The 22,252-nt window shown below is 42.1% G+C and overlaps 1 protein-coding gene across 2 annotated transcripts; it reads right to left on the reverse strand.

Moving 5' to 3' along the window:
• Window positions 1–378: 378 nt before the first annotated feature.
• LOC141984786 (killer cell lectin-like receptor subfamily B member 1B allele C) lies at window positions 379–20,522 on the reverse strand. Of its 2 annotated transcripts, XM_074948165.1 has the most exons (7): window positions 20,339–20,522; window positions 13,872–13,943; window positions 10,363–10,455; window positions 7,603–7,746; window positions 5,201–5,355; window positions 4,300–4,418; window positions 379–869 (listed from the first exon to the last, which is right to left on the reverse strand). In XM_074948165.1, the coding sequence occupies exons 1-7, from the start codon at window positions 20,418–20,420 to the stop codon at window positions 722–724; spliced, it is 813 nt and encodes a 270-aa protein (XP_074804266.1). In that variant the 5' UTR covers window positions 20,421–20,522; the 3' UTR covers window positions 379–721. The 2 variants fall into 2 exon arrangements, with proteins under 2 accessions (XP_074804266.1, XP_074804274.1); XM_074948173.1 differs by lacking the exon at window positions 10,363–10,455.
• Between the last annotated feature and the right edge of the window lie 1,730 nt (window positions 20,523–22,252).

Raw genomic sequence — 22,252 nt, forward strand, 5'->3', positions numbered from 1 at the left:
AGTACAGGGGACAGGAGTAGAGGGACAGTCGTTCACTTCTATGATTCTATGATCTGGGCCAAAGTGCCTTAGTTCCCCAGGTGTTAAAAGAGTATTTTTCCTGTCCAGTTAATTAATATTGACATTTACTCACAATGTACACACAAGTCATCTTTGGGCACGGCTGGTCAGAGGAACCAAAATGGTTCCTGCTAATGCAGCTGCACCAAGGAGCAGGAAAGAACCTTCCATTGCATAAGAGTTTCTACTTGAAAATCTTAATAATACAAAAGTTGAAAGTAAGCAAGAAAAGAGGTGTTTATGAGTCATTTCTTAATACAGAGCAGATAGTCACAGGCATTTCCATGTTTATGTAGATGTCATTTGGCACTAAATCTTAAGAGAAACGGATTGACCTAAAACGAAAAGCATTCGGAATCTGAACAGGTAAATAAAATGGGATGAGGTTGCTCGAGCTGAAGGGTAAAGGCCCAGCCCTGGATCAAATGTGCTATTAGCTGATTTATCGTGCATCAATTATTATAATCTGTTTAGCTAAACATCCTCTAGCCTTGGCCTCCAGGAGCTACAGGGGGTTACAATACAAACCTATCCCTAATGCAGCCAGTGGTCAATCGACACAGGATTGCCAAATGCTATGGTTTTTGTGCAATGCTCTTATGATTATTTACATTAAAATATCAAAGTACAAGAAAATGCATCATTCTACAAGGGACGGTGTCTAATGTTCTGGGGTGTTCCAGGGAGCCAGCGTGAATGCATTTTTCTTGCAGATCCATCTGTTTAAACTCGGGCAGCTCTCAGCGTATAACTTCTTCTTTTTGAAAACAGAACAGTTCTTGCCATCTCCAGTTCCATTTTCCACCACCCTAAAGAGAAAACAAAAGCTGCTCACTGAGAGGTTAGCTCAGAACTTGGTACTGAATAAAAAGAAAGGAACAGAGATTGGGAGGAGGGAACCAGGGCTTTTTTCTTGTGTGTGTGTGTGTGTGTTTTTCTTATGCGGTGAGACTGGCATATGCAGGCTCATTACAATCCATTTGATCGGACAGATGGGATTTGCACAGGGATTCATGGAGAGCAGACACGGGTAGGAGGAATTCAGGGGTCCTCATGTCCATGAGCATTATCAGCAAGAGGAGGAAAACCCTTCCACAAAGGAGAAATGGTGAGTCTTAATAGTGAGGAGGAGAGGAGGAGTTTTCAGCTACATGAATCCAAATGTCGAGTCTGCATGACAGACCAGACGGTCAACCCAAGTGGTCCCACTCTCCAATAACATCTGATTCATACATGTTGGGAGTTTGCAGGTGGGTTTGAGCCATAACCTGGAGTTCAAGTGCGATCTTCTACTAACAGCAGGCGGCATCAGGGTCACTTTCAAGTACTTACAGGCCTCATTTGATGGACACTAATTGCGGCTGGTGGGACTGTGGTGACCCTGGCCACGTGATACACTGGTCAAATATGAACACAGAAAATCCCTAGGCACTCAGTGCCTTCTTAGGTTAGTGTCACGGGCAGATGTGGTTGAAAATTCTTTCAAGTTACATATTATTTTTGTACATTTTTAAACCATTTGAATAACTGTGCCCCTGCAGTGCCCACTGCACTTCGATATGTGTCAGTGCACCTTATTCCTCCAGCTTGGCTATCCTCACCCTGTCCAAAGCCACCTGATTGCCAAAGAAGAGAATAAAGAGATCATCAACTTCACTTTGATGCCAAGTAAGGTCCTGTCTAGGGAGGACGCTGCTTTGTGCAGTTGTAACTCCACCAATTTAGCTGCACTAGTACAAACCTTAGGCGTGAAATCCTGGTTCCACTGAAGTCAATGGGAGTTTTGCATTCCTGTTGATGTCACAGGGATGAAAATTTCTCCCCATGTGGAAGCCCCAAGGTAAACTCCACAGATACAAATCACGTTTCTTTTTACTCTGGTGCCACATGGTTACACTAGAGATGTGTCTAGACTGACGTGTTTGGTCCTGTACTTTTGTTCCTATAATTTCTAATCAACAATTAATTAGCTTGATGGTACATAGAATCATAGAATATCAGGGTTGGAAGGGACCCCAGAAGGTCATCTAGTCCAACCCCCTGCTCGAAGCAGGACCAATTCCCAGTTAAATCATCCCAGCCAGGGCTTTGTCAAGCCTGACCTTAAAAACCTCTAAGGAAGGAGATTCTACCACTTCCCTAGGTAACGCATTCCAGTGTTTCACCACCCTCTTAGTGAAAAAGTTTTTCCTAATATCCAATCTAAACCTCCCCCATTGCAACTTGAGACCATTACTCCTCGTTCTGTCATCTGCTACCATTGAGAACAGTCTAGAGCCATCCTCTTTGGAACCCCCTTTCAGGTAGTTGAAAGCAGCTATCATGTATCATGATGTAGACACTCCATAAACACTTGTTCCTAGAGTTCAGCGTAGGGTGACCCAAGACCAGAAGGAACAAATGTCTGTACAGTGTCTACACTAACATGTATAGTTGTGTAACTTGAATTGAGTTAATTGGCAATCAATTAACTTAAGTTACAATGTGGCCATAACTTTAGTACAGACAAGCCCAAGAGGTTTTTCATGGGGCTGCTATAGCAAAACAAAACATCTACAAAATAGCCTAGCAAAACAAAACATCTACAAAATAGCCTAGCAAAACATCTACAAAATAGCCCCCAAATGATTATGTAGATAGGGCCTAAGCAGCAATGGTCTGTAGTGATTTGAACTTGAGGATGAGGCCTTCATGCAGCATCACCCACACCACTGCTTTTTAAAGACTGTGACTATATGTAAGGAAAACTTAGTCTCTGTGGAACAGGTCATGCTGGAGACTTTGCAATCTAAGATGGAGCTAAATATGTTCTGAAGCAATTCTAAAGCACTTAGACGAGAGGAAAGTGATCAGGAACAGTCAGCATGGATTCACCAAGGGAAAGTCATGCCTGACTAATCTAATTGCCTTCTATGATGAGATAACTGGTTCTGTGGATGAAGGGAAAGCAGTGGACGTGTTATTCCTCGACTTTAGCGAAGCTTTTGACACGGTCTCCCACAGTATTCTTGTCAGCAAGTTAAAGAAGTATGGGCTGGATGGATGCACTACAAGGTGGGTAGAAAGTTGGCTAGATTGTCGGGCTCAACGGGTAGTGATCAATGGCTCCATGTCTAGTTGGCAGCCGGTATCTAGCGGAGTGCCCCAAGGGTCAGTCCTGGGGCCGGTTTTGTTCAATATCTTCATTAATGATCTGGAGGATGGTGTGGATTGCACTCTCAGCAAGTTTGCAGATGACACTAAACTGGAAGGAGTGGTAGATACGCTGGAGGGTAGGGATAGGATACAGAGGGACCTAGACAAATTGGAGGACTGGGCCAAAAGAAATCTGATGAGGTTCAACAAGGACAAGTGCAGAGTCCTGCACTTAGGACGGAAGAATCCAATGCACCGCTACAGACTAGGGACCGAATGGCTAGGCAGCAGTTCTGCAGAGAAGGACCTAGGGGTGACAGTGGACGAGAAGCTGGATATGAGTCGACAGTGTGCCCTTGTTGCCAAGAAGGCCAATGGCATTTTGGGGTGTATACGTAGGGGCATTGCCAGCAGATCGAGGGATGTGATCGTTCCCCTCTATTTGACATTGGTGAGGCCTCATCTGGAGTACTGTGTCCAGTTTTGGGCCCCTCACTACAAGAAGGATGTGGAAAAATTGGAGAGAGTCTAGCGAAGGGCAACAAAAATGATTAGGGGTCTGGAACACATGACTTATGAGGAGAGGCTGAGGGAACTGGGATTGTTTAGTCTACGGAAGAGAAGAATGAGGGGGGATTTGATAGCTGCTTTCAACTACCTGAAAGGTGGATCCAAAGAGGATGGATCTAGACTATTCTCAGTGATAGCAGATGACAGGTCAAGGAGTAATGGTCTCAAGTTGCAGTGGGGGAGGTTTAGGTTGGATATTAGGAAAAACTTTTTCACTAGGAGGGTGGTGAAACACTGGAATGCGTTACCTAGGGAGGTGGTGGAATCCCCTTCCTTAGAAGTTTTTAAGGTCAGGCTTGACAAAGCCCTGGCTGGGATGATTTAGTTGGGATTGGTCCTGCTGTGGGCAGGGGGTTGGACTAGATGGCCTCCAGAGGTCCCTTCCAACTCTGTTATTCTATGATTCTATGTGCCTTTGATCACAGTACTAGCTCTGTGCTTTGGGAATTACTTAGCGGGGAGCTATGGGGTCAGAGCTGTATCTGCATTTATATTAATGTAACTTAACATTTATACAAAGAAAAATCCACCCACGAGCTCAGCCTGTGCCCTTCTAACTGGGAGTCACCAAGCCACATCCATCTTCCCTCTTCCTCTTGAAAGTTTAATCCAATCCAGAAATATTTCGTTTCTGTTCTGGTTGCTATAAATTCCTGTGGATTAAACAGAAATACATTACACACTGATGGGCCATTTCAGCTCTGCCTCATTCCTGATGCAATCACATGCTCATTTTGAACCGAGAGCGGGATACATGTGAAAGACAAGGACTCGGCCACACCGGTAACTAGTTTGGTTGGACCAGCCTTAGGACACATGGGAATCCTTATAGCTGCTTTTCCCAAAAGTCTTGCACTTGGGAGAACATAAGAGTCACTGAAAACAGCCAGACCATGAGTGAACTGCCAGACATGAAAATCAGGCCTTTTATACCTTGCAGAGAGAATCTACCCTCTACATTTCGAAAGGGAGATTGGGCAGGCCCTTGACAGCATGAAAGTCCCACTCAATCGCAAAGCAAAGCCTTTCCTGCCCTAGCAGACTGCAGAAAGCCCTTGATCATACCCCCAATCTCCTCCCAGATCAGAACTTATTCTGCTTTCTACATTTGCATCTGAAGCATCTGCCCATCAGCCTCACGGAGACCCAGGGAAGCCCACTGAGTTGGTAGAGCAGTTTTCAGTAATGGATCAGAGGACTGATCACAGCCAGAGGGAAGAAAGGCTAGGCCCTGCTCCCTCTTGGTGTCTTCCCAAGTGGGGCTCTTGTTTGTGGGGAAATAAAGACCCATTCACAGAGAGTTTCTCAGGGACAGCCTGCCTGGTCAGAGGTTCTGATAAAACCTAGGGTATATTTGTGCTTTTCAGTCAAGTGTCTGAATGACATGGAGGGTTTGCTGATTGCTAGGTACTATGTGGGATGTTCCCAGACTTACCATCTCAGCCTCATCTTCAACAACAAGCAGCTGGGATTTCCTGCCTGAACAATTTCGCATACTGGCATCCCAGGTCCCCGACTGCTCTGAGAAATAGTAACAGCTCCCCCTGTGCAGCATCCACCCTGGGGGGCAGAGCAGACACTCGGTTCTTCCTGGGGAGGGGGAGGAAAGAAGATCATTACCCAGCATCACAAATGGTTTAATTACTCCCATCACATATTGTGGGGAAGCAAATAGCCTCCCAGCTGCTAACAGTGCATTTTGGAAAATTAAATATTCTTGGTGAAATGTCACAGCTGTCAGTTGCCCTGCATTTTACCGACGTGTCTTACATTCTTCTAATTATCGTTGAATGGGTTAAATGCTCATTTAGGGAACCACTGCTTCAAGCAACATGACACCGTGCATGCTCCGGCCTCGAACTGTGAAACTGGTGCTTTTGTTTCCGTGTGCTGCACGTTTGCCTCTCTAGGAGCCTGAAGGCAGCAGCTGCCATTTTGTTCTCAGTTGTTGAGATGCAGCCTGTGACTGTTCTTGCTTGTTCGGTTGTTTTCCCTTAACCTGAAATGGCGATAAATCAGTGACCTGAATAGTGTGTGTGTGTGTGTGTGTGTGTGTAAGTAAAAGACGAGGATTCTTCTTTTTCTTTGTATCTTAGTAGCTCCTAACAGCTTGAGGAAGGGCCCCTCTGAGTTGAAACATGGTCCCTGCCCTGAAAATCCTACAATCTAATGTGATGAGGAGAGGATGGGGAACAACAACGAGCTGAGAGCAAGTGACGTAGCAGAGAAGAAGTCTCCTCATTGAAAAAAAGAAGACTAGAAAAGTAAAATTGCCACTTATGCAAATACGATCAGTTTCCAGTTAAATAAAGGCGAGGGAGAATTTGGATAATCTATCCTGAGAGTAGAACAGGCTTCTTATGCCACTACTACTGAAGAGTGTTACAAGAAAAAAAATTAGTTTTCCTAACTCTGGTGGGGAAATGACATTAAAAACATGTTTTCCACAGGATCTGGGTGAGTTGTAACGAATCTGGTGAAGACCCGGGTGTGGCTGTTGGGTTGTGTCAGGCTGCTGGGGTCAGAGCGCTGAACCAGGGCTGCACAGTGCACACACGCTCAGGGAGCTGCATGTGTGTTTGCTGGCTGTTGGTGTCTGGGCTGTGAGCCACAGCAGCAGAGCATTAAAGACACCCAGGGTTACATGGCAAGAAGTGACAACCTCTCACTGGTCTGAATAATTGCACTCCAAATGTCACACCCTCCCTGGGTTAGAGAGACACAGAAAATGTACTTCCTTCTAACACATCCCTTGTCTAGGCAAAGACTTTAACTTGACCGGTTCAACACGTGTTAAGAGCACCCGGCCTTATCTAGCCTAGACCTCCAGAGTGCGTCGGTTACAAGTGTTAGCCTGAACATGGTACCCAGCGTACTTTAGATCCAAGTCTACAGAGGGCCACAATGAACAAGTAACTTTATTAGAATAAGGGAAATAGTATTATCCCTAAAACTACACTCGTTCTCTTTCTCCCTCACCGTAGGAGCTTCTGTTTACAACCTTCCCTAGGTTTCAGAGTAGCAGCCGTGTTAGTCTGTATTCACAAAAAGAAAAGGAGTACTTGTGGCACCTTAGAGACTAACAAATTTATGTGAGCATAAGCTTTCATGAGCTACAGCTCACTCCTGCTTGGCTTCCTGCTACAGGTTTTAAGCAAAATATTTCCATTATAAAAATATTTAAAAACAAGTAATATTTATCACCAAATTAGAGATTCAGGGCAATAAGGCTACAGGTGTCATTTGGTAAAGGTCCCAGGCTGCCAAAGACCTTCCCTCTCTTTGCAAAACATCCTTGGCCTCGGGCGGTTCTTGAAAACACCTGGAAGCTGTAAGGCAGTGGTTTTCATTTGAGACCCCTTTGGAAATTTCAAATGGAGGTGGGGACCCCTTTGGAAACCCCTTTGCAGATATAGCTGAATTCTGTTCAGTCAGTTTTCAGTCTAAGTCTTTCACAGACTCCTTAGACATAGTCTGCGGACCCCCAGGAGTCCATGGACCACAGGTTGAGAATCACTGCTCTAAGGTATCTAATGTCATTTTTAAAAGCAGCCCTGGACATTCCCGTTCTATTCCAAGCACAGGGTATGTATCAATAATTTTAATTACTAACTAGGAATTGTAAATATTGGTTCAAATACATCTTCAGGGCCAGATTCTGATACTCTTATTCATCCTGAGTAGTACCTTCTTCTGTGAATCGTTCCATTGATTTCAATGGGGACAGTAAAGAAGCCACATTTTGACCTATAACATTTTCAGGTTGTTATAGAAGAGGGCTGTTAAACAGCAGAAGGGAACACACTGCACAGTTAGAGAGGGCCTGTAACTCCTCACCCTCTCTATCTTCACACAGATAGTCTATTAATCCACTGATTGTCATCGAGCATCTCCCTGTGCATGGAGATTCCCCTGAAGATGTAGTGTTTTCAGTGCAGGTTGTCCTGAGCATGGACGGACTCTGACCATTTCTCCTCCAGACTTGAATGCAAAGGAAGACAACATGGTTAATAGGAGCAGTAATAATATGCAGTCTTGGTAACTGAGGGTCAGAAAACACAGTTGTATTATAGAGAGCACAGTCAGTGAGGAAGGCAGCTTGCAAAGGGATTAAAAATAGATTTGTGTCTTTTTTGTTGGGTTATGAGATATCAAGAAGGCCTGGTATCTTTTTTCTCTTTGTTGTTTTTTGTTTAAATTTGATTTGTTTTCCCTGCTTGTTTTCTCCATAAGAAATTCAGGTCTTGCCTACTTTGGTGGAGAATAGGTACGGTTATGGCATTACACGTACTACAGTTATATATCTGATTAATTGAAAAGAGATATCAATTTGATTCAGACTGTCTAGAATTCTGTTTTTTTCTTTTATTAGCCCCCATTTAACCGAAGCATATGAGAGTAAATCTCGTTAACAAAAAGATCCAACATCCCAATATTTAATTTAAAGGATGAGACGCTACCTTCCTATGTAGCGGAGTCAGCACAGAAATCCTCCAGCAATAACAGGGAAGTCAAAATTGATAATCCTGATATTTCTAAGGTAACAAACAAGCAGTAAAAAAAAAACCCACTACAAACCCTTTCAGGGCTTATAGTTATTTAAATAGTTTACAAACATACAAAAAATAATATGTAACTTGAAAAATTATTCAACCATATCTGCCAATGGCACCACCTAAGAATATGATGAATGCTTAGGGATTTTCTGTATTCATATCCGACCAATGAATTATGTGCACAGGGTCTCCACAGTCCCACCAGCCCCAATTAGTGTCCATGCAGTGAGGCCTGTAATTACTTGAAAGTGACCCTGATGCTACCTGCTGTTAGAAGAAGATCACACTTAGACTCCAGGTTATGGCTCAAACCCACCTGTAAACTTCCAACATGTTTGAACCAGATGTAATTGGAGAGTGGGACCACTTAGACCAGAGGGTCAACCCATCATGCTTATTTAAACCTCAAAAAGACGTAAAAAGCAGGACAACTCTTTCCCCCCCTTTTGTCTGTCACCTTTAAAGGCCTAGTTAGTGGGGATGCACAGTTAAGCTAAAAGGAGCTCTTAGGCCAAAGAATATAATAGTAATGCTATCAGAGAATTCACAATATTGAAGACTAGTGTCAAGAGATAGAAGGGGTTTTGTTTTTAACCTCATTCCACACTATACCCCAAAGCAGAAAGAGACATACCTTTTAAGCTTCACATTCATAGAACTGCTGATTCACCAAAGCACTTAAGCATGTGCTTAACTTCAATCACACACTAATGTTTCATGGAGGTCAATGGGATTTAAGCATGTGTCTAAAGTTAAGCATGTGCTTAAGTGCTTTGTTGAACAACGATACTTTGCTGGAGCTATTCAGGTGCAGAGAATGGCTACTAGGATGATCCGAGGAATGGAAAACCTACCTTATGAGAGGAGACTCAAAAGAGCTTGGCTTGTTTAGCCTAACCACGTGAAGGCTGAGGGGAGATATGACTGCTCTCTATAAATACATTGGAGGGATAAATACCAGGGACGGAGAGGAGAGTTCAGCGCCAATGTGGAAACAAGAACAAATAGATATAAACTGGCCATCAACAAGTTTAGACGTGAAATTAGATGAAGGTTTCTAACCATCAGAGGAGTAAAGTTCTGGAACAGCCTTCCAAGGGGAGCAGTGGGGGCAAAGAACCTAACTGTCTTCAAGACTGGACTTGATAAATGTATGGAGGGGATGGTATGATGGGACTGCATACAATGGCATGTAGCTGACCTGTGACTGCTAGCAGCAAACATCTCCAATGGTGGGTGATGGGACACTAGATGGGGAGGTTACTACATCTGAGTTACTACAATGAATTCTTTCCCAGGTGTCTGGCTGGTGAGTGTTGCTCACACGCTCAGGGTCTAACTGGCCACATATTTGGGGTCTGGAAGGTATTTCCCTCTGGGTCAGACTGGCAGTGACGCCGGGGTTTTTTCGCCTTCTTCTGCAGCATGGGGTCACTTGCAGGTTTAAACTAGTGTAAATGGTGGATTCTCTGTAACCTGAAATCTTTAAGTCATGATTTGACGACTACAGTAACTCAGACAGAGGTTAGGGGTCTATTACAGGAGTGGGTAGGTGAGGTTCTGTGGCTTGCAATGTGCAAGACGTCAGATTAGATGATCATGATGGTCCCTTCTGGGCTTAAAGTCTATGAGTCTACACCAGCTAATGATCTGCCCAAGGAAATTAAACAAAGAAAACTACCTTATGGTCCAGTTGTCACAAAGTCAAGGTTGGCAATTTAATCTTATGAATAGAGAAATTCAAAGGTTAACTGTCTCATAGGTCACTGAAGTCCCCCACAGAGCGCATATACAGTATCTCTGAGTACTTGATGCTTTGTTAACTATTCACCTTCATAAATATCCTGCGTGTGAAATAATAGTAAATGTCCCTGTGGAAACATTAATATTTTAATTTTCTGATTTATGTGTTTAACTTGTCACCCATAATGTTGCATTAATGTCAGTTATTTTTTACATGTAATATCCTTTTGGTGAGGTTTAAACATGCACAGAGCTGCATGAATAAAGCAAAAGTTGTCATCTGGAAAGTGGCACTCACAAATAGTGATTAGAAAACCAGCCATGAAAACCAGTGCGATAAACCCCAGGACTAGAGCAACATAGAACCAGCTTGAACACTGGGAGTCAGGACCTGCAAAAAAGAAAAACAAAAGAGTTGCTTTGGAGGAAACTGCAATTTAAGCCCTCACATTGCTAGCATGCACAAGCGTTGCCACATTGGCTTCAGATATTGGACAGTTTCTAACCAAGTGCTTAGATAGAAATTGACAGTCTAAAAATACTTCTAAGTGAAAGGAAACATCTTTATTTGTTAGCATTTTACACCCACTTTGCACAAATTTAAATGGAGACACAAAGGGCAGGATAGGAGAGAATCAGACTCTGGGAGAAGGAACTTGGAGTGAATGTTTCCCAGGATGACTGGGACCCCAAGGAACTCAATTGCTTCCTATGACAGGATAATAGTATTGGCAGAGGAAGGGAATGCTGTAAATGTCACAGATTATAAAATACTACATGAAAATTAGTTCAGCCTATATGATGAGGACCATCCACACATAGCTTTCTTCCATGTAGCGGGAAGGGGAAGGGATCAGTTGTTTCTGTGGCACTGGGGTTCCACTGTGATCTTTGGCAAGTTGGATGCAGGGCTGGGGGATACACTGTTCACACACCAGTGCCACACAGATTACCTGAAAAAAGGTAACACAGCCCCAGGTTGAACCACACTTCCTGTTGCCCCCTCTGGAGTGAATCGCTGCTCTTTGAGGCAAGTCCTAGTAATGACGCTCCGATAGAACCACTCATCCAGAGAACTAGGGAATGGTGTACAGGAGGGGACAAGGACCAGAACACCCTGAACCTATGCCTCAGAGAGAGATCCTGAGATATGCATCGAGTAGTGGGCTCTGGGGGAATGAATTCTCTTCTTTTTCCCCAAGAGAAGGTAAACTTGCCATCCCACCAATGGGACACCTCAGGAAAATCTCCATGAAGAGTTACTGTGCAGTTTTCCTCCCTTAATGTCTGACCCTTGATTCTTCAGAAGGATGTGCTGTGGGGTCACTGTCATTTGGACTGAAAACTGGTTCATATGACTGTATAGAAAGGATAGTGGTCCCACATCAAAGTCTTTGTTAAAGTGAAGCTGAGGTTGAAGGTTCATATCAGAGCATTGAGAGTCCTGCACGTAGGATGGAAGAATCCCATCCACTGCTACAGACTAGGGACCGAATGGCTAGGCAGCAGTTCTGCAGAAAAGGAAAAGAAGCTGGATATGAGTCAACAGTGTGTCCTTGTCGCCAAGAAGGCTAGCAGCATTTTGGGCTGTATAAGTAGGAGCATTGCCAGCAGATTGAGGGTTGTGATCATTCCCCTCTATTCAGCATTGGTGAGGCCTCATCTGGAGAACTGTGTCCAGTTTTGGGCCTCACGCTACAAGAAGGATGTGGAAAAATTGGAAAGAGTCCAGCGGAGGGCAACAAAAATGATTAGGGGTCTGGAGGACATGATTTATGAGGAGAGGCTGAGGGAACTGGGATTATTTAGACTACAGAAGAGAAGAATGAGAGGGGATTTGATAGCTGCTTTCAACTACCTGAAAGGGGGTTCCAAAGAGGATGGCTCTAGACTGTTCTCAGTGGGAGCAGATGACAGAACAAGGAGTAATGGTCTCAAGTTGCAGTGAGGGAGGTTTAGGTTGGATATTAGGAAAAACTTTTTCTACTAGGAGGGTGGTGAAGCACTGGAATAGGTTACCTAGAGAGGTGGTGGAATCTCCTTCCTTAGAGGTTTTTAAGGTCAGGCTTGACAAAGCCCTGGCTGGGATGATTTAGTGGGGGATTGGTCCTGCTTTGAGCAGGGGGTTGGATTAGATGACCTCCTGAGGTCCCTTCCATCCCTGATATTCTATGATTCTAAAGGGGCACTCACCTCTTGAGCACCTCTGAGCAGCTTGGTGTGGTACCACAGGCCTTTTCTCACCCCTGGTGCTCCCTGCAGGCTGCAGGACAACTTTGGTGGGTTTTCAGTGGTTTGGCCCTCTGGCCAAGTCACAAAATTGAAATGAACCCCTTGTGGGGTATTAAAGATTCTAGTAAACAAACAGGCTATCTGCCCTCACTAGGATCTTCAACCTGGTTCTGGGCCCTTTAAATTGTTCAGGTTTGTAACTAAGCCCTGCCCCCTTCTTGGGTCTTACACTACTTTACCTGTGGCTGGTGGAGGAACCCAGGCCACCCACTGCTCTGGTTTCCAGCCCAGGGATCCTACAACCAGCAGCCACATATCACTTCCCTCAGTCCTTCACTACTGTTTCCCTGGGCCTCTTTCCACCTGGCCCCTTTATCTCCAGTCCTGTCTCAGGTCCAGCATCCCCAGGTCCTTCTCCCTCGGTGATCCCAGCTATGGAAATTCAGCCCAGCATGAATGCTGTCTGATTGCTGGTTATTCCAGCCAGGTACAAACCCACTTCTTCCCTCCTCCACTCCCAGCCAGGAGCTAAACTGCTAAACCCAGGCAGCCCTTTTTATTTGGGCCAGCATGGCCCCTGATTGGCTATTGCTAGCCCCTTTTGCCCTTGGAGGACCAGGTCTCTGTGGTTTCCAAAATGGCTGCGCCAGAGAGTCCTGTCTAGGAAAGCTTGTAGGAGTCACCTTCACTGCTGTTCTTCTCCCAGCTTGCTACTTCTTGGGGGTCAGGGGTAGTAGGACTGTGGCGGACTCAGCAGGGAGCCACAATGACTGAATACACCCTGTCACAGTTTGTCCACCTTACAAGAGTGTTCTAGTTATAACACAAACCCAAAGATTAGAAACCCAGGAAATTCAGGGTTGAGGTTGCATTCCCACAATAAGCCACAGAGTCACACTCAGATAACCACCAGGTCTCTAACCCTGCCCCCATACAGTGTCACAATGTAATATTCTCATAATGTTCACTCTGAGTTCAGTTTAAAGTATTCTGTGGGCCATCTGACCTGCACTCAGTGCTGTTCAGGACAAGGAGGTGGGGTAAAGATGGCTTACAATACAAATAGTAGGTGAAACTCTGCATATAAGATGGTCTCACCAGGGTAAGTGTGGCCAATCACACACTGGGAGTGTTGCTGCAATGGAGCAAATGAGTTGTGACTTAGATAAGGTTTCATAATAAACAAGGTGCTTAGATGCCTAGAGTCTGAACGGCAGTAAACCAAACCCCAGTCCAATACATTATGTTGATTAATTTGTGAATGTTCTCATTAAAAATCAGTTTTATTTTAAGGCACTTCCCTCCTCCCAAATTTCAGAAACAGAGCACAAAAGAATTTCAGAAAATCAGAAAATGCCAGTTTAAACTACTTTTGGAACTGCGTTCACCACAGAGCTGTTGTAGGGCTCAATAAGCCAGTGAATAGAAAAGTCACCATTTAAAATGTTGAAATAATTTCTATACATGATTTATAATTTAGAGATTCTCAGCAGTATTGTTTTCACAGTTTTCTAACATAATAAAGAATACATCTCTAATAACTAAACATGCCACCCCAACAAATACCCACAATACCAGAAGGGGAAGTCTCTGATCTGCTGGTCCTTTCAGATTTACGATGCACACGCAGTTCAGCATATGTGATCTCTGTAAGGAGCAAGGAAATGCTGACAATGATGAATGTGAGAACCATTACACAGAGACACCATTACAAGAATCAGTCTATCTGCAAAGTGCATATGTTCCGCACGGTGCTGGCTCAGCTTCATTACTGCTAGAAACAATGGGCTAGATTATACCTGAGACTACATGTCTATGCAGAGGAGCAATGGGGGGAGTAAGAATCTGCCTTACACTGCTGCATGAACTACCTGAATCTTGGAACAGGTGGATAAGTAGTGTGTGTGGTGGGGGGGGGAGGGGGAGAGGGGGAGAATGGGTGGATCCTTGACTCTGCCCACAACAAACTGGCTGACATAGCTGAGTCAACTCAGGGGGAGTCACAAATTGTGCTGATATATGCCAGCGTAAAATTACCACCCCCTTGGAACAAGTGAGAAGCAGAGAGGGAATTGTGCCTCAGAGAAGTGTCTGTGAGACATCATAGCTCCCCGGGCTACTCCTGGTTGTTATGCACCAACCTGTGTGCAGGGCTATGTCACTAGTGGATATTAGACACTGAATATTATACTGATCCAATGTTAGGGACCGGATAGATTAGGTAGAGGTGGTCAAACATTGATTGTCAAAACATTTTTCAGTGAGAAATGAGTTTCTGACATTTCAGTTTTTGTCAAAAAAAAAAATGAACCACACAAAACTAAATATTTTTCTTTTTTTGCCAGGAAACCGGTCCCCCCCCCCGCCAAAACTGCAAAACATTTTGACAAAAAAGGGTTTTTTTTCTTTGAAATCTTTTGTGGAAACAAAATACACGTTTTCAACTAGCTCTAATATTAGGTCCTGTCCAGGAAAATTCAATACCAACAAACATGTGATTAGCCCATGATATCATAAATAATGGGTTTAAATTTGTTACTTCTTTAATCCAGTTTTCAGATAGTATATGTAAAGCATTTGCTTCCAATCCATGTAGACCAAGAGATATCAAATTTTATCATGGGGTGATCTTGGTACCTTTTTGCTTTGCGCCTTGTCCCAGCTCCCCGCCCTCTCCCTACATTCCAATTCAGACCTGGATTTGGTGGCAACTATCTTGAAAAGAACCAGTAAATATGTACACTTACAACTTGAAACTGTAAATATAAAATGTTATGTAGCATCAGACCCTAACTGTAGAGTCGCCTGAGATATTAGCTGCTGAAACTTAAGCAAGAGATTAAAATGGTAGCCAAAATAACTCAACTTTAAAGCCTGCGTGTACCTCAGTTATTAATCCTTATTTCACCATTTTTGCTGGGACACAAGATGTTACCTTGGTAAAACATCTCCCTAGTTTTACAGAGGATAATATTTGCATCTTTGCCCCACTCAGGAAAGGGTGAGATATAAGATGAGGCTTGTTTTGCTGCTGTCATGGGTAGTTCATGTTTTTTATAAGAATACTGTGAATTTAAAGTGTGATTCCACTTCTGAATAAAAAATGCTGGTTGATGACAAGATAAATTCCTCTTGTTTTTTTGCAGAGCCAACACAACTCAGAGGCAGGTTCCTGCTGTTTATTCCTTTCTGTGTAACATCAAGAGAATAGTTAACTAATTCCAATTAATTACACATGTGAATACCATTGACTGTAATGTGAGTGCACAAGTGTTGCTGAGGGCAGAATTTGGTCAGCAGAACTGGTAATGCTGCATGAGAAGGAAAGGTAATGATGCATGACCGTCAGATAAACAGTCTAGCTGTTAGAAAAAACATCCGAGCACACTTGATCTGTAGAGTGTTCAGTCTGAACTATTCAAACTTTTTACAAAGGTAAATATCACAAGAAAAATATTGGGGAAATGGTTAATAAATGAGGCACATCTATGCTTTTAGGTCCCCTGTGTTGTGACTCAGTGGGTGTACAGACATTTTGCTGTTTGTTTTATTCTTTCTTAATTGATTAGTCCAATAAAATGTAGAAAATATGCACATTTATATTTATTATATATAACGGTAATTAAATATTTTTTCTTAAAAAAAGTTTTTCAAATGCTATTGGTCCCAGAAGAATTATACAGATATAATTATTGTACAGAGAGATAACTCTGATAGTGTTTGCAGGAAGACATTGTTCAAATATATATTTTATTTAAAATCTGAATATTGTTTTATGGTAAAGAAATAATGAAGGCTTGTAAATTTTAAAATTCAGTTGCTGTATAAATAGGAAAACTCATTTAACCATATTGACTTAGAAAACCTGTCAATATAAAAAAAATTCCCTCCATCCCCAAATAAATACACATTATTTTTTTTAAATATTAAACACAACTTATCTGGCTGTATGAAAAAAGTGACTCTGTATCATGGAAACAGAATTTTTCCCAGATAAGTTCATTGCCTGTATTTAAAGGTATCTACATAAATGAACATTGAAGTTAGAATGCAAAGTCCTCAGAAATCAGCAAATGGCAAAGTCCAGGTTACTCCTGCAACCTGAATTCTACCTGCTGCAAACATACCCGTATGTGACATATAAAAGAGCCCTATCTCACTAGATACAGATCTTCACAGATCATATGCCACATATTAAAAGTGAAATTTTACTCAACTTTGTTATACATGTATCTGCAAATCCAATGGAGTACAGAGATATTTTTTTCTATTAAATGGAAATTTCCACTCAGCGTATATACACAAACATGCGGAGTGTCAATGCAACTTTGGCAGATCCTTAGTTTTGTAGATTCATAGATTTTTAGACCAGAAGGTAGCATTATGATCATCTAGGCTCATCTTCTATATAACACTGGCCATATAATTTCACATATTAATTCCTGTATCAAAGCCCATATCTTGTGGTTGAGCTAGCATATTTTTAGAAAGACATCCAGAGATCTAGAGACTTCAAGTGATGGAAAATCCACCACAGCTCTTGGTAAATTTTTTCAATGGTTAACACCCTCACTGTTTAAAATCTTCACATTATTTCTGGTTTCAATTTAACCAGCTTAAACTTTAAGCCATTGGATCTTGTTATGCCTTTGTCTGCTCCAATAAAGCACCGCCTATTGTCAGAAATCTTCTCCCCATGTACTTGTATACCATGATCAAGTCATGTCTTAGCCTTTTCTTGCATAAACTAAGTAGATTGAACTTTCTAAGTGTTTCACCGTAAGGCAGGATTTCCAGACCTCAGATTATTCTTGTAATTCTTTTCTTAACACTTTCCAATTTTTCAACATTCTTCTTAAAATGTGGACACCAGAACTGGACACTGTATTCCAGTAATGGTCTTACCAATGCTGTAAAAAGAGATAATATTACTTCCCAACTTCTACTCAACATTCCCCTGAATAGTATTGGTCCTCTTAGCCACAGCATCTCACTGGGTGCTCATGTTCAGCTGGTTATCTACCATTACCCGTATAAGTCTTTCTCAGAGTCACTGCTTTCCAGGATACAGTTCCTCATCCTGAAGGGTGAACTACATTATTTGTTCCTAGATGTATGACTTTGTATTTGACTGTACTAAAAAAATGAGCCCAGATAAAGGTATTTAGGTGCCTAATTCCCACAGATTTCAATGGGAATTAAAAACTCCTATATATCTTTTAGGCTATTGGCCACATTGTTCAAATGCATCCATCTTATCAAGTGATCCAGATCAGTTTTTAATGATGAGGACAGTTATTATTCACCACTCCACAAATATGTGTCATTTGCAACCTCTACCAGGAATGATTTTATGTTTTCTCCCAGATCATTGACAAATATATTGAATAGCATTGTGCCAAGAACAGAACTTCGGGGCACCTCACTAGAACCCTCCCGCACTTTGGATTATCATATAGCAAAAAACACCATGCATGCAGAATACATTTTTTAAACCCCACATAACTTGGGCAAACCAAAACCAATTTTCATCAAACAACTATGTCCCTTCCAAATTTCAGGTTTCCTCCATCTTCTACTGAGTCACAAGAGGTGTTTAAAAAATTTGTTTGCAGAAAATCTCCATTTTCTTCCACCTTTTTTGCACTTAAAAATCTCACCTCTTTTTTTTTTTTTTGAAACTTTCAGAAAAATTTCCACCTTGACTGAGAGCTTGTGTACCAAATGACAGGTTTCAGAGTAGCAGCCGTGTTAGTCTGTATTCGCAAAAAGAAAAGGAGTACTTGTGGCACCTTAGCGACTACCCAATTTATTTGAGCATAAGCTTTCGTGAGCTACAGCCAGTGAGCTGTAGCTCACGAAAGCTTATGCTCAAATAAATTGGTTAGTCTCTAAGGTGCCACAAGTACTACTTTTCTTTTTGTGTACCAATTGTCAGCCAAAATATTAAAACTTTAGGGTAGGAATAATTGAACTTAGTAGCACACATTCTGATTCAAATATTAGCATATATTAAATGGATTCAGAATTGGCTAACAGAAAGATCTCTAAAAGTAGTTGTAAATGGAGAATGACCATCAAATGGAGGTGTTCTGCAAGATTGGTACTAGGCCTGACTCTATTCAATATTTTTATCAATGACTTAGAAGTAAAATTGAGGGAATGGTAAATAATGATGAAGCAGTGATACAGAGTGATTTGGATTGCTTGGTAAAATAGGCCCATGCAAACAAAATGTGTTTTAGTACACTCAAATGCAAGTTCATAAATCTAGGAACAAAGAATATAGGCCATACCCACACAGCAATTCTGAAAAAGATTGAGGGGTCAGTACACAAGCAACTCAATATGAGATCCCAGTGCAATGCAGTGGGGAAAAGGACAAATACTATCCTTGCATGTATAAACTGGGGAGTACTGAGTAGGAATAAGGAGGTGACTTTACCTCTGAGTACGGGATTGGGAAAATCACCATTGGAATACTGCATCTAGTTCTGGTGTCCCCATTACAAAAAGGCTATTGAAAAATTGTAGAGGATGCAGAGAAGAGCCACAAAAATGATTCAAGGGCTGGAGAAAATGCCTTACAATTAGAAACTTAAAGAGCTCTATCTGTTCTTCTTCTCACAAAGAAGACTGAGAGGTGACTTGATTACAATGTATAAGAACCTTTATAGGAAGAAAATATTAAAGGGCTCTTTAATTTAGAAAAGAAAGGCATAACAAGAACCAATGGCTGGAAGCTGAAGCCAGAAAAAGTTAAATTAGAAATAAGGCCCAATTTTTTGTAACAGTGAGGGCAATTAATCACTAGAACAAACTACTAATGGAAGTGGTAGATTCTCCATCTCTTTCTTCATATCAAAACTGGACGCCTTTTGGTAGACAAGGAGTTATTCAGCCCCGTAGAGGAGTAACTGGTTGAAATTCTATGGCTTACGATATATAGGCAGTCAGACTAATAATAATAACCTAGCCCTGTACCATATATTATCACTATTCTAATTGTAAATGCAATGAAGATAAATAAATGAAATTTAAATGATGAGAAATAGTTTTTGTAAATATATATCAAAATATTGTTTCTACCATTCAGTTACATTAAATCTCAGCTCAACAATCAAGAATCAAACTAGATAGTAAATATATTATTTATTCTAATAATACAGACTGTAAAATGATTACATCGTTGGTTGCGAATATAATTAATTAATAGCTATTGTACCCTGAAAACATTATGAACTAGCCAACTTGCTCTGAACACTATGTATTTCATATTTACTTTTAAAATCATTGTAACATAGGTTAGTGGCAGTCCATCATTTTTGCAAAATGTACTGAAGAATGAATTCATCAATTGTTTTCAGGTCCTGGGAATATTATTCACAAAGAAATATTGTCAAAGTCAGCTCTTTTCCCCTAATATCCACTTAAACTTTTGTCTTTTATGATAAGCGTATGATGTGTTTACAGATTTGATAGTTTGGTTACAGGAAAGTCATTATTTAAAAACCAAATATAGAAGAACTGTGGACAAATGGGTCCATCTGGTGCCTTCCTTGCAGCAGCAGTGGCTGAACTTTCAACTGTCTTTTGTGATTTCGGAGGGATTATATGCCACCATTTTGCCAGAATTAGCACATTGGTCAAATGCAACAATTGGCCTCTCAGGCTAGCTAATTGTTCAGATCATGGCTTACTTAAGCCATAGTAACCCTCTGATCAGACAAAGACATTTAAAAAATAAACTATAGTTCTGCTAATTTATAATTTAGCTAAAAGTATATTTTAGTCTGTTATTAGCAACACTGGGCCAGATGCTCAGAGAGGGTAAATGAGCATGACAACACTGATTTCAATAAAGCTTTGCGGATTGAGATCTTCTAAGGATCAGGCACAATGTGTGTGCAATTTTGTCCTCAAATACATTGCCTTCACTGACAAAAATGTCATGACAATTATTTAAAGCTTTTTGAAATGATATTTTTTAAAGAAAAGACAACATGCAAATATGAATCTGATAATTATTAAGAATATTTTACCTGGATTCGAAGTCGGAGGAGCAATACATGCTCTTTCCCTGGGTAAAATCTTTACATCTGTGTGTGTGACCTGGTTTGCCATTGGTGATAAAATTCTGTCTGAGTGTTGGAAACAGTTGCTTAACAGAGTAGGTTGTATCCTGCATTAATCTCACCTGCCTCCACAGACACACAGACACAGACACACACAGCATGATGGGTCTAGGGGAGGTTAAAAAAAAAGTTATTTCTGTTAAATGTGGCTTCACAGCTTCCTCTCATTGGGCATTTTTCAGCCATCAGTCTGCCTCTTGCAACGTAAGATCTTGCCTTTAGGATAAAATATAAATGACTAAAAGTAGAAAAGGTTATGTGGGGAGGGGGGGTTGGTCTTGGGGAAACACTTTTTTTTTTGGTCACAATGTAATAAATTGTCTAAGGGCTTGTCTACACACAAAAGTAGTACCACTTTAATTATATTGATAGAGTTAAAACTGTACAACGCCCCAAGGATGGATGCAGTTATATAGGTATAAAGGTGTTCTATATTAGTATAGATATTCCCATTCAGGAAAGTGAATAAACTATATTAGTATAAGGCACTTCTAAACTTGTATAACTGCATCTACCCCAGGGCTTCTACCAGAATAACTATTTCGGTAAAAATTCACACCCCCCACGGACATAGTTATACTGGTAGAAAAATTGTGTGTAAAACAGGTTTTAGTTTCACTGGTTTAACTGAAGGTGTAATTTAAATGTATATAGTGAAACAGTACAAAAAGATTAAGTTAACACTCTCATTTCATTTTAAGAGAGTGGATTTTTAGATTTAGCTTGTATCCAGTGGCGGATTATCCACTGGGCCAATGGGGCCCATGCCCAGGGGCCCTGGCCAATTGGGAGACCCTGGAAAAATGGGCGTCCCCACACCCTGACCTGCTCTGCCCACCGTGGAGCGGGCTTGGGGTGCAGGGCCTTGCCCTGCTCCACCCACCTGGCGCTCCTGCTGGGAAGTGGGGATGGGGTTTGGGGGCTTGACCCACTTCACCTACCCGGCACTCCTGCCAGGGAGTGGGGATGGGGTATGGAGGCTTGCCCCACTTCACCCACCCGGCACTCCTGCTGGCGAGTGGGGGAAGCCCCTATGCCCCAAATCTGCTCCCCGGCAGGAGCGTGGGACAAGCAGGGGGAAGCCTTGCACCCCGCACTGCTCCCTGGCAGGAGGGCCGGGCAGGAGGGTGGGGCAAGCCCCCGCGCCCTGACCCCATTTCCTCAGCAGGAGCACGGGGTGGGAGGTCGGGAGGGGACTGCAAGCAGAAGGTATGGGGAGGAGCCCCGACTCGCTCTGGCCCAGGCCCCCACAAAAGCTTAATCCGCCTCTGCTTGTATCTGTTCCAACTCAATTTAAATGATCCCAAATAAACAATTAACTGAACTAAGAGTGTCCACACAGTATTTTGCACTAGTTTAATTAAATTAGTTTAAAGTCAAATCTTTATTTAAACCAGCACAGTTCTGCACATCAACAAGCCCAAAGATTCTGTAGAATTTCAACCTTTTGTGTTACAGAAACCACAGTACTGTATGATGAAAATCTTGGAAATAATCTGGAACTATATTATGAAATGAGGAGTAATGTGGATGGAGTTTAAGAATAAAATTCTCCTCCCAGATCTGCCCACCAAATGTTACGTCCAACAATATGCTGTCTCTGGTAGGGTGTGCACCCCAAACCCAGCCCTTGAAGGGGTTAAAGTGGCTAGGTGGGCCAATTGACCACCTAGGCTGCACCTGGAGGAGTCAGGGAGCAATGAGGGCTAATTAAAGGATGAAGTTCATCTGGACAGGAACAGGCGGGGCTTGTATACAGGTAGCTGAGAGCAAAAGGAGGCTGCAGGGAGGAGGTCTGCAGTCACTCTGAGGTTAGGGAGA

Source organism: Natator depressus, chromosome 1 (genome assembly GCF_965152275.1).
Source record: "Natator depressus isolate rNatDep1 chromosome 1, rNatDep2.hap1, whole genome shotgun sequence".
Lineage (NCBI taxonomy): Eukaryota > Metazoa > Chordata > Testudines > Cheloniidae > Natator > Natator depressus.

Bases quoted from the DNA above. Each gene is read 5' to 3' on its own strand.
- LOC141984786 (XM_074948165.1), bottom strand. From the start codon at position 20,420: ATGGCAAACCAGGTCACACACACAGATGTAAAGATTTTACCCAGGGAA. The intron at 5,356-7,602 runs GTGAGGAGTTAC...CCCCCTCCCCAG, and splicing joins TCTGTGTGAAGATAGAGAGG to GAAGAACCGAGTGTCTGCTC. The intron at 870-4,299 runs GTGGGTGGATTT...TTTTCTCTTTAG, and splicing joins GAAGGGCACAGGCTGAGCTC to GGTGGTGGAAAATGGAACTG.